Source organism: Lipotes vexillifer, unplaced genomic scaffold, assembly GCF_000442215.2.
Source record: "Lipotes vexillifer unplaced genomic scaffold, Lipotes_vexillifer_v1.1 scaffold1208, whole genome shotgun sequence".
Taxonomy (NCBI): Eukaryota; Metazoa; Chordata; class Mammalia; order Artiodactyla; family Lipotidae; genus Lipotes; species Lipotes vexillifer.
In genome coordinates this window covers 458,132-471,389 of record NW_006799247.1, presented here as the reverse complement: position 1 = coordinate 471,389, position 13,258 = coordinate 458,132, and the positions used below count along the sequence as shown (strand labels likewise).

At 41.4% G+C, this 13,258-nt stretch overlaps 1 protein-coding gene across 1 annotated transcript in view; it reads right to left on the bottom strand.

Annotated features, from left to right (window-relative positions):
- Positions 1-7,391: 7,391 nt before the first annotated feature.
- CPE (carboxypeptidase E) overlaps positions 7,392-13,258 on the bottom strand; it is a 106,720-nt gene continuing 100,853 nt past the window's right edge. The window contains exons 7-9 of the mRNA XM_007471536.1: positions 12,410-12,509; positions 9,773-9,891; positions 7,392-8,172 (exon numbers count right to left, since the gene is read on the bottom strand). Of these exons, the coding sequence (XP_007471598.1) occupies positions 8,074-8,172; positions 9,773-9,891; positions 12,410-12,509 (318 nt within the window). The 3' untranslated portion in view covers positions 7,392-8,073. The remainder of the gene's footprint in view (positions 8,173-9,772; positions 9,892-12,409; positions 12,510-13,258) is intronic.

Below are 13,258 nucleotides of genomic sequence, written 5' to 3'. Positions count from 1 at the left end.
CCTTATCAAGCTCTAGACCCCTTTTTGTTGTAGGGAATTTATAGTAACACCTCTTATTCTAGTCCCAGTGGCACCCTGATCAATGGCTTAAATTCTTTGTCCTTGATACTCAAGTCTCCTCAACTTAGCCTTGCTGGAGGATAAGCTGTATACACTGTATACACGGCCATGTTTGTTTTGCAAAGAAAACTTTCACCCCCACCTGATTTTGCTTCTAAGGATGGGTGTCAGTTAATGTTTTTCATTGTAGCAGATGGTTGGTTAGGTGTTGTCCATGCTGGTCCGAGAATAACTCTAGATTAAGAGGGGCCAGTTTCCCTCTGGGGTGGGGTCTGGCATTTCAGCCAGGCGTCTCTCCCACAAGAGTTTTGTCCACCAATTTGCTGCCTTCTCTTATCAATACCTGGCAGACCAGAGCTACCAGTCTCATGGTAAAGGGGGATGATGGTGAATTATTTTCTCTTATAGTCTATCTCCTGAAGCCCAGTGTGGGATTTAATGCATAAAAAAGTAGTATCTTGGCTTGCCACCAGCATCCAGCATGAAGTTTTAAAGTGGGAATTAGACACTTGAAAGCATAGTGCCCATTTGATTATAAATAAAAGTGAACTGTATGTTTTTGTATGTATCTGGTTATATACAACTGTGAAAAGAGGAGGGCAAGGAATTATGAACCCCTGCGTCCCTGCTCTCTGAGCATTCACTCCTCTGCACCTGGTCACGGTGTCTCCAAACCCTCTGACTCCAAGTGGGGCCAGGTAGGTGTAGTGTTGAAAGCTTCCCAGTCACTCTGATGTGTCCCGCTGGTGCTATAGAAAACCAGTGCCCTGGACCCTAGCTCTGGCTTTTGGAGTTTGGGTCTCAGGATCCTCGCGTGTAGTGAGAGTCTCTCTTAGGCCTGGAAGAAGGCATCTGGTGGATGACCTTACCTGGATAGGCCGCTGTGTTGAGACCCTTATCACACTGCCTCAGAGTGTGTAAAGTACACAACACAGGGTACTTTCAAAACACTTTAAACATTGCATCTGTTTCACAAGTACTTTAAAACGTCGATGATGTTTTCACCCCAGCAGTTCTGCGGTTCTTCTAGGTACCATGAAGGAACACTGTTGTTGCTGGTATGCTGGTGGGGGTGGGGTGGGCAGGATAAACTGATAGTTGGGTTCCTGTGTACATACTGGGAGAACCCTTTCATAATAAACTAGACACTCTACAATAAAATAAAACAAAAGGAAGAAGACCCTTTTGCATGAGGCCCCCACCTTTTTCCCTTTTCTGCCCACTGGTACCACCATCAGACTCAAGTCAACTTCAGCTGCCTGGACTGATCCTGATCTAACAGAGGGATATTTAAACAGCTCCAAGAGTCTTATCTCCATCTCGATATTACACCATTGCAGTTCTGATAACTAGGTTTTCACCTCATTTCCAAGCACTGGTCACACCTGTGGGTCTTTTACCTGGGTTTCTTCCATGGTCCCAGTTTTTCAGTACCAAATCTCATAACCTACCTTGCAATAACAGCAGTAGTAATAAAAATAATAACACATCTTTGAGTAATAATAACACATTGTTGAATAATAATAGCAATAATTACATTCTTGAGCACTTGCTACATGCCAGGCAGTTTTCAAAATGCATTACACACATTAATTCATTTATTATGTGCATCGGAGGTGCCCCCCTTGCCAGCTTTCCTCCTAGGATTGTAAACCAACTGGGAACTTTGTCCACAAGCAGAAGCCTCTCTCTGCGTGGAGAGCAGCCTTAACACTAAGGGTCTTGATCCCTTCATCCCATTATTGAAGTGTTGTCTACATCAATTTCTACCGGATTTTAGGGCCCTTAGCATTGCATTTTATACCCTCCCATCCACTCCTGCTGTAGCTTGTCCTGACTACAACCTCAAGACAGACAACTTCTGCAACCAGAGCCTACAGTTGGTCAGCTGCCAAGGAATCCCTGCCTCCTCAGAGGAAGGGGGCAATAGGGGGCAGTAGTGGTGCCAAGCTCTCCTTTCCTCACCGGTCCTGCTTTGCTGACAGTTACTGACATGTCCTGGTAAATCCTGAAACGCATCTCTCTACAGCATTCATGTCAGGGCCAAACATCACCATGTCCACAGGGTACTTGATGGAACGAACTGATTCACACTAATTCCATGTAGCAAGAAACTATAAAACAGGACCTTATTGTATTTATTTGCAAAATGTTTTAAAATTATCTTTAAATGGTTTCTCTCAGAGTAGGTAATAAATACTCCCCAGAAACCCTAAGCATAGCAATCAGCATATGTGAAGTAATCAAAAGAATAAAACAATATGTTTAATCAAGAAGAATACAACTCTTTCTGGGTCATGGTAGAGAAATGAGGTAACAGGACAGGCTCAGCGTCAAGCAATTAGGAGTTTTAATGTTGGTCTGCCATTTACCAGCTGCATGAGGTAAGGAATTTAAGTTCTGCATCTGTTTCTTCATCTGTTAAATAGAAATGCTGCGACACTTCTATCTTACAATGCTGCAGTGGGGTTTCAAAATATGGCATTTCAAAGTGCCTGGCACAGAGTGTGGCACAAATACATGCTCAGTAGTGGTGAAGATGCTAGTGATGTAATGATGATGAGCTACGATGACCATGGCCATGGCCATGGACCATGGAGATATGCTATTTGGCTCTCTGGGAGAGACCACAGGATGAGCATTTGGTAACTGATGAATGAAACATCAAAAGAGAAGAATGGAAAAAGGAAAAGGAAGGGAAAGGGGAAAAAGAGCTGAGATAGTTTAAAAACTAGAAGAGGCAGAAAAAAGTAAAGCAATACAAAAGCAGCCTTGTGGCCCCTGGCATCATAAACATTTCCTAGAAGCTTCATAAGGTGATTTTTCTTTTCTCAGCCATTGCAGAATATTTCAATATCTGCCTGGGTTGCACTGAGGACCCTTAACCCAATTAAGTTTTGCTCTGTTTTTAAAAACACTGATTCTCAGGAAATTTGCAATGATTTAAATTAATCACATGAAACTAAAGGTATGTACTACACTACGCTACAAACTCAAGTTATAACTGAGTTGGCTGTCTAGTAGAAAGAAAGAAAGGATAAAGAATCAGAACATTCATAAGTACCTAGAATGATATTTACCTAAGAACAGCAAAAGCAGGAAGTAGTGAAGACATAAAGTGAGACCTGAAAGTCAGCATTATTCTGTCGGACTTTCCTGAGGCAGACACCCCAAATGCCATCCAATCCCGACCACAGAAGATAATCCTCGTGAGAATTTTGAAAAGACAAGTTGAGTCGTATGTTGGAACAAATGATGGGTTTTTACTCACCCACAACACCAAATTGTTGAAAGGTTTCAGAGGTTGTATAAATAAAATATGAATATCGAAGTTCATAGTTCCCCTTCCACAAGTTTATCTTTTTTATGTGAAGAATTGAAAATCAAAATGTGAGTTGACATTAGCTATCCCTTCCATAGTAATGTCTGATTTTGTCAATGAGGGAAAAAAAAGTTCAAATACGTTCATTATTTCATTAAAATCAACTGCCCAGTCTTCTCCCTTTCTGATTTTCATTACCTAAAAAAATTTGGTCTTGTTGTTCACAGTCCGAGCTGCTTAACGCTCAGCTCTCATATCCCCCATGTTCTTGTCTGCTCTAACCTGTAGTTTCAAACCAAGTCAAAACCCTTAGTTCAGAGTTTACATTTATGCTAAGTTTATGTGAGGCAACAATGCAACATAACCTCCAAAAAAGGTAAGTATCATCCTAGAGATAAGAGAAGTACAGTATTCAGAATGCAAGAGGTGCTGGTCCCATTTCACTTTTGAAAAAAAAAAAAAAAGCACTATACCTATTATTTATATCTCTTAAAGGTTTTAGGGATTCTTCCATTCCTGAGTTCAGAACCAGCCAAAAAATAAGACACAGGAGACCAACAGGTTAAACTGTCAGCTTTATTACTGATAAACTGATTGGAGAAAGTGACCTTAGATCTGTGGACAAAAGAGCCTATTAATACTGTACTCCTACAAGCCCTTCCTGCATCCCAACACCGTGCACACACACAAAGCCTACCTCAGTGCCTGGGGGAGAGTCTGGAGCTGCCTCTGCCTGGGGCAGGGAAGGGAGGGTAAGGGAAGATTACTGTCCTTTTATATTAATAGATTTGTTCCACCCAATTAGCTCACCAGTCATCACCTAACAAGTGAGTGGCTGGCTTCTCTGTAGGAAAGAGAAAGAGTGAGTGAGGGATGGACTAGAGGCCAAGAGTCTCATTCCAGTAGGGGTCCTTCAACTTAGAAACGTTAACCAAATGAAAGGAGAGTCCTTCTCAACAACACTCAATTCTAGATTCCTCATCAGATAAAATCTGAGCATGTTGAGACCATGACCAGGATAGTTCGGACCTCTGAAACCCTGTATCATAATCACAAATCACTGTAAGGGTTGGACTATGTGAAATTAACACCTTCCTTCCAACTGCTAAATGAGTGGTGGATTTGTCTGCATGGCCCTGTGGCAGAGGCCAAAATTCTACTTGCCCCCCAGTATTTCCTGCATCCTGTTCAGTTAGGCAAGGCCATGTGCCTAGTCCTGCCCAGTGAATTGTGAGCAGGGCTGACGTGTCACCTGCAGCCTAAGGCAAGTCTGTTCTTGGTTCTTGGGTCTCTCTTACGCTCTGCTGCAGTGACCTGGGGCCTCTGTCAACCTAGGTCTTGAGTGAATGAGAGAGACGTTCAAGAAGGCAAGGCCATGGCCACGGGGAACAATGAGGAAGGAAGTGCTTCCCAGAGCGTAGAATCAATTCTGAATCCAGGAACGTTCTTCATCCCCTGAAGATGAGGCCTATAAGATATCTGTTCAGCAAGATCTCAGAACTGCTGCAGATCAGTGAATGCTGGGCAGCTCTTACTCCTTACCATTCTGAATGGAGGGTTGACTCTGTTCTGTCACTGTATGTTGGGTGTGAGGGATGCAAAGAACCTCTCTTTTTAGTTCACAAGTTTCTGGAGCAAGAGTGACCATATGCAGACCTCATACAGAGGCTATCATGGGACTCCTCAAAAATCCCAAACCTGAAGCTCAAAGCCTTGATTTGCTGTGACTTTAAGCTGCCTCCCCTGTGGAGGAGCTATAGGTGAAATCTATATTTGGAAAAAGAAGAGCAAAGGTATGTTGGTGGCCAGAAGGAAAGATTAAGGTGGTGACAGTGTTGCTCACCAAATGCTCTGGTTCAACGAGGCTAAGCGCCGAGGTCTTGTCAATAAGCTGTGGACGGAAGTGACTCCAGGTATCTGTACCTGCATCCAAGGCAAGAGACCAAGGAAACTTTATGTTGAGACAGCAGAGCCACAGCAGAGCCTGAAACATTCCTGGTGCGTCACTACACGCTGCAGGACGACTTTCCTGGAGAGTTACAGGGACCTATAGGCATTTCATGAAATTACTAAGATAAACCACTAAGATTTAGGGTTTTGCTTCTTACTGCAGCATAGCCTAGCTTATCCTGGCTGAGATGAAACACAGGGAGCAGAATTCTGAAGTTCCTCAGAGATCAGTCCAGATCCTATTTTCCTTCTAACTCTATGGGCTCTTCCTAGAGGATCTTATACATTCTCATGACTTTAAATACCATCTATAGGTAGGTAAGCCTACTCCCAAGTTGCCCCTGGCAGTTCTGAATTGTACTTGCCATCCTGGCAAAATCAGTTGTGCCCCTTTCATTCTCAAAACTGCCCTGGTTCGGATAATTAAATAATATAGCACCTTATGTATATGTCAACTACTGTCAAATCTCTATTTCCAACCCCAGGCCTCTTTTAGAGCTTCACACATAGACTATGCAGCCATACAAGCAACACCTCCATTTGTATATATCACAAGCATAGGCATCTCAAGCTTAACATTTCCTATACTGAAATTTTTTCTTCTCACCTTTGCAATCTGCTGCTTCTCCAATATGCCACATGCCATGTACCCATTTGGTCAAGTTAGAAACATGATGTCATCTGTGACACCTGCCTCCTCATCACCCACATCCAATGTCTCACCATGGCCTGTCAATTCCACCTCTGAAATACATCACAAACCACGCACATTTTCTCATCTCTACTGCCACAACCTGATCCAAGTCACCACTATTCTGGGCCCTGCAATAGCTTCCTGACTAGTCTCTACTCTTGCTTCTACTGTGGACACAGCAGCAAGAATGACCTTTAAAACTTAAATTAGATCATGTCCTTTCCTAGCCTCAGACCATTCAGTGATTCTAAAAACAGAGTCCTCAATTCTGGTCCATAAGGTCCTGCATGATTTTGTACCTGTCAACTTTCCTGGCCTTTACTTCCCACCTCCCACATCTCTGCTCCAGTCATTCTGTCCTTTTTCTAGTCCTCCAGCAAGCCATGTTCTTTCCTACCCTAATGCATCTTCACCTACTCTTCCTTCTATCCAGCAGAGGCTGTTAGATGCTCACCAAAGATCATATTCTCTTCACCTACCTAGGTGTGCTGTTAGACTATATTTCCCAGACTCGTTTGCAGTCATTATAGCCAGAGGACACAATTCTAGACAATATGATGTGATCATAAGTCACGTATACCTCTTCCAGGCCTGGCCCATACAGACATCCCCCACATGCTCCTCCGTGCTCTTTCCCCTTTCCCATTGGCTGCAATGGAGATGACCACCAGGCAACTCTCACAGCCACATGTAGAAGATGGAGGATCATCCATCAGAAAGAGACCCAGAATGACTGGGTGGAGAAAATCTATCTCATCTTTCTGTCTTCTGCCCAGTACAGGTACCTGAGTAAGAAATATACTTCTATTGTGTTTAAGCCAGTATATATTTGGGGGTCTATTATTACAATGGTTAGCACTATTTTAATCAAAAACCTGTACCTGGAGCATTGCTCAACCATACCACCACCACTATGCACACACACACGCACTCCTACACTGAGTAACTCTGCATTGCTCACACCTACTCACAGCCTAGGTCTGGGCTTACATGCATTGGGAGGCCATCCCTGAATACCCTCATCCACTCTAAATTAAGTTGTGCTGACATTCTCTTTCTCCACACACTAGTCCTTCCTGTCACTTTACTCATCACAATGCTTAATTACATATTCATTTGTGTGTATATTTATTTAAAGTCTATGCCCACAACTGGTCCATAAGATCCATGGAATCAGAACCTTTTGTCCACCAAAATAATATACACAGAGCTTGCACTGTGCTTGGCATACAACAGTCACTTAATAAATTTAAAAATATACAGGATGAACCAATGAGAGGCCACTCTCAAGGGAATACATATGTTTTTTATCACAAGACCACAACTCTAGACCAAAAATCATAGAGAATTAAAATATAGATCATAGGGATTTTTTAATCTTTAATCATTCAGAATGCAATTCTGGGACAATTGACAACCAAGAGAAACCCTACACTGTGAAGCAGTGTTGGCCAGCTGAATAATATAACAGTATTGCCCCGATATGTAGAAGCAAGAAGTCAATTTCCATTCCTTTCATAAAACCTCTTGCTAAACGTTTACATTTTCTTCCCATCAAGAATGCATTAATGAGATCATGCTTATATAGCTAGTCAGCACAAGAGACAACGGCAATTTACACAGGTCTGGTTTAAGTCTTGCAGGAGAGTGCTTACAACTCAAGCTATAGCTGTTTACCTTTCCGATGGCATTCATTATGTGACATTGTCACCAATTACATTAAAAGGACTCACTAACTTTTAAAAGCTAGAATTACTCAAAAAGTTCTGTATTGCAAATAATATATGGACTATTGCATCTACACCTAAAATGGCAAAATCACTTAAATCTCTTCTATGGTCCTCTGTGTCTTATATGTAGGAAAATGAACATTATAGACCAAGTTCTTGTATTTTTACTTGAGTCTATTTTAAGTAATGCCTATTAATATTTAAATGATTAAAAAATAAATCAATGTTAAATATTAACAGCACAAAATCTAAAAGAAAATGGCCATATTACATCATACTACATTATATAGATTAAAAGCAGTTAATTAGAAGGCTTTTTAAAAATTTAAAGTTTCTGACATCATCTTCCACCATTCCATTAATTCTTCCTTCTCTTCTTCTTTCCTTTCAGAAAATGACTCCAGTTCAAAATCAACCTAAAGGAGAAAATAAGGATATATTGTTATCAAACTGATTACGTACTTTTAAAAACTGAGAAAAGAACAGCATGTTTAGAGTTTATTAAAATAAGCTCAATCCAGCCACCTGAATTAAAGTATATCCAAAAAAACCTCTCATGATAAGCAACAAGACACTTTTAGGGAAAAAAAATATCAAAGCCATTATGTTGCAAATGTGCTTTGATCTAATAGCTTTCTAGAATTATTGGAAAGCAGATTATTTAGAGGAAGATTGTTTAAAGGCAGTTTTTCCCCCATAAAAAGATGTAACTTATAATTAGTTTTCTGCCTTTGACTATTCAGTGAGCTTCTCCTGCCAACCTTGAATTTTCTCCTAAAAGCTGGGGGAATATGGAAGAATGCAGTTCAGTGTCCTGGTGTTCCAAACCACAGGGTTCTGCTTTCTAGAACCTTGAATCTGCTAAAGAAACTGATGGAAATACACACATCTCCAAACCACCACAAAGTCCAGTAGTCCAGGAACTCAACTCTCCTATGAAATGGGCATCCTCATCAGGTCTATGGAGAATTCATACACTTCTGCACAAAGGACTATTCAAAATATGCAGCTCCAAACCCCAGTCCTCCCTGGGCCCAGGAGATAGCCATGCCCCATTCCACATGGATCTAAGAGTTCTTTGATCTGGCCACTTGAGCCTGTGGTTATTTAAGAAAGTGACTACTCAATACCTCCTTGAACTCACACAGGCTAGAAAGGCTAAGGGTCAAAATAGTTGAACCTTTTACAACCTGGCTCTGGAGCTACTTTTTTCCAGGTTTTATTTGCCCAAATTTACCTCCTTATTTTAATATATATCCAGCCTAATATATACATACACACAATCGAAACCAATGCAACAGTTAAAAACTCAGGGTATTTAGTTTGCAAAACCAAGCATTTATACTCCAAACTTTGGGGACATAAACAAAAACACAATAAATTCTTTTCAAGCTTTTTAATTGGAAACTCTGTAGGCCATTCCATAGTAATGTAATACAAGGACAATAGTAAAATCCTTCTCTAAAAGAGTTTTGGTCTTATCGCCACCACCTTCCTAGTAAAATAAATGGTATTTACTTAAATAGGGATCATGCTTGATAGTTCTTAGCATAGAGGGCCTTGCTCATAGTGTGTGCTTAATAAATGTTTAGTTAATGCCTAAATTTACCTTGCAGACCTAATTTATTTTTCCAAATATTTATTGAGTAAGGTATTATACTAGGTGATAGGGATAAAAAGATAAATTGAACAGAATATTATTGAGATTGAAATCAAGGTCAGCAAATAAAAGCTTCATTTTTTTAAGGTTTTACTTGATTTTCTGGTGGATCTCTTCAAAAACTGAGAAATGGTAATAGAGTTTCACACTGAGTGGTATTAAATCAATCACTGAGCCCTTGGACAAGTCACTTAACTTTGCTAGGCCTCAGTTTTCTCATCTTTTAACAGATGGATAACAGGATAATAATGGCTTCTATCTCACAGAATTATTATGAAAGCTAAATATAATCACTTAAACATGCCTGACCCATGGTAAGTGCTTAATACATTTTAGCTATTATCACGATCACTCACCCTGACAGCGGGGCTATAAGGAACTGCCACTTTCTTTGTTATCGCCAGATAGCCTGGTGCCGAGGCTGTAACTTTATAGTTTCCAGGTACAAGCAATCTCCAGTAATCACCATCCTTTGCTGCAGGGCAACAAAATTTCAAGTCACAGGCACATATATGAAATGCATAGCTATGCCATCTAAGTTCAATTTTCATTCCCTGTTTTAAAAGTAGATGTTTACTGAATTTAATGGAATTCCATTGAAAAGAGCATGACACTCTAGAGAGCACTGTTACTTACAGCAATCTTACAGACATTAATGTTACCTAATAAATCTTCTAATATGATGAATCATCATAATCATGTCAGGAGTAACACAGGTTAACAGATATATCAAGTCCCCAAGCAGTGGGATCCCACCATCTGGCACCATGTTTTGATTCTTGCCGAGAATCTGGCTGTGAAGACCCAGAGGTCTGAGTCTAGGTCAGCGTCTCAGAAAGTGTGGCTGAAGGCACCTCGTCAGAAACCCTCAGGGACTTGTTAGAAATTTAGATTTCTAAAGACTCAGAATAGTTGGTCTGGATGCCTTCTAGGAACTGCATTTTCAATCAGCCCTCCAGAGGACTTCTGTTCCCATTCCTCCCCTCACACCCCCGTCTTCTCCTTGAGCAGCTTAGGTTCCTGGGCACCCCAGTCAATGACACACATATCCTTCAACCTATGTGCTGTTCCCCACCTGCTTATAGGCCTGGCAAACCACCAGCGCTGAGTAACACCCACCTCCTCTACTCTCTGCCTGCCCCTGTGGCTGTGAGGGGCTGGGGAAAACACACACCCAAGCTGGGCTGTCTCCTGTCCACAAACACCAGCCTTCCACAGGCCCTGGTCCTGCCCTGTCTTCCTCCCAAGCCCTTTCACTCTCCAATTTCCTAGATTAGTGTGCATCAGTCACCTGGGAAACAGTAAAGTACAAATTCTAATTCACTAGCTCTGGGATGAGACCTGAGCTTCTGCATTTCTGACCAGCTCCAGGTGATGCTGAATTCAGCTGCTGGTAGGGGTCATACTCTGAATACCAAGGACCTAGTGGACAGTCTCCCTTTTCCTAACACCTGTAAAGCATCCTCTTCATCCTCACTCTCTGTTGATGCTTCACATTGTATTTCATTGTGAATATGGAAACCATCAGAAAAAAATAAACCCCCATCACCATCTCTTCCATTCTACCTCTGGACACTACATCTCTTTTCAGCTAGTGCCTCATTTATCTTCTTTGCTTTACAGCAAAATCTCTGGAAAGACTTGTCTACTCCTCATTTCAAATGTGTCTCCTCCTCTCTCCTTAGACTCTCCCCAATCGGGCTCCGCTGGTCCACTGAAATAGACTCATCAAGATTCTCCACTCTGCCTCATTCCTGACACTTTTCACACGCTCTCCCTCCTGAAACATTCCAGCCTTCCTGAACAAGGCACTGGGTTTTCTCTCCACCTTAGACCCCATTGCTCATCCCTCCCTAATACCTCACCCTGCCCTAGAAAAGCTGCAGTGTCCCAGAGCCCACTCCCCAGATTTCATTCCTTTCTACCTATAATTATTCCCAATGTCCAGATTTTTCTAAATTTTTCACATCTGGAAAGCAGAGAAAATAATGTTAGTAGGTTACGCTAGAGTTAACAGAAGCAGTTACTTGTGGCCACAGGGGACATGGCCTGGGTCCTTCAGGAGCCCCTCCCTGGGGGTGAAGGGAGCAATAACTTGGCACAGGTTCTGGCATATTGGTCTGGAAGCTGGGCTGGCACTTCATGGGGTGTTGATAAGTATTGTTAAATGAATAAATAAATGGAGTTTTAGAGAACAAATATTCAGAATTTAAAAAATACACATTATAAATGTGGAGGTTAAGAAACAGGTAATGGTATAGGATGTTTGGGCACTAAAGGTTAATTAATGCTAAGGTCTACAAACATGTAGAGTTTATAGCTAAAAAGATATTGTTGTTGTTGAAAAGATCCCAACAAATGAGAGTTACACTAAAATGAGCAGGATAGATATTTATTAACAGGAGTAGGTAGGTTTCCCAAAGTAGGAAAATGGAAATGAGGCTTTAAACTTAGAAATAACTAACATCAACCTCAATCCTGTAACATCCTGTTCAGCCTTGAATACATCTGGATTTATGATACAGATTAAATGAAGAAATGGATGGGAAATCCTAGACACACAATACCCTGGCAGTTACTGTCCTTCCTACTCTTCTGCTCCCTCCTGAGGTTCACCAATTAACAGCTCATTAGTACTTCTTCTTAGAAGAGATCAGTATTTTAATTCCAGCTGGTTCATCTTCCTTTGCCTCGACAACTGCAAAGACTCCCGCAGATGGCCCCGCCTCACAGCTCTGGGGTGAGACAGCTGAGAAAAGGGCGCCACCTGCTGCACCCCAATTTCTAAGCGCAGCAGCCATCCTAAGTAATTGCCTGACCTGCTCCCCAGAAAAAATTTAACTAGATCAAAGCTGGGGGGAGAGACGGGGTAAAGAGACATGACGCATTTAATTGCTTTGCTTAGAACAGTGTAAGAAGTATAACTATGCTAAGAAGTAACCATGCTCTCGTGTGCAATACTAGAGCCTCCGATCACGGCAGAGAACACCCACCAGATGTGACATCATGGTCTATTCCTTCCACGGAGATGGTTGCATTTGCAATTGGGTTACCCTGAAGGTCTCGGACAAATCCTTTAACCCCTCGGTGTATCTGTGATGGTCAAGAACAACCAAAAAATCTGTATTAGAAATGACCTAAAAACATGCTTCAATCAAACATCTTCTTATCTTCTAGCAAAATACTGCAGATCCCCACTGTTTAAGAATCAAAACAAGCTAAAAAAAAGCCACTGAATTTTCTGTGTACTCTTTACTCTGTTTTTCTGCAAGCAGACAAATGAGAAGTAACCCCCTGAAAACTGATATCTTGTTCTGAGTCAAAGAAGACTTTGAAGTACCTTCCAAACCACCAAAACAAAAACAAAACAAAAAGGTCTGTCAATGTGTAAAACAGTTCTGGTCTTAGCACATTTCATTGCTTTCTCTCTATTTTAAATTTGGTCACTTGCGTATACTTTAGATGGCAGCTGTCAGTTAAAAAGATAACCACATTACAGCCCTTCAATACTTTTTACTTCTAGATAAAAGGATATACACTGTGAATACTTTTGCATTAAACCAATTAATAATATCATTTTGGTTGATAATCAGTGCATGAAAGGTCAGTGAACTTACTAACTGAAAACTGGGTTTAGAAATAAAATGGAAGTTTTTATTGAGACAAGCCCATGAATTAAGTTGCTGTCATCAACTAACTACTGCAATGCAAACTACAGAAACAGCTTTTTTTTTTTTTTTTTTTTTTTTTTTGCGGTACGCAGGCCTCTCACTGCTGTGGCCTCTCCCATTGCGGAGCACAGGCTCCGGACGCGCAGGCTCAGCGGCCATGGCTCACGGGCG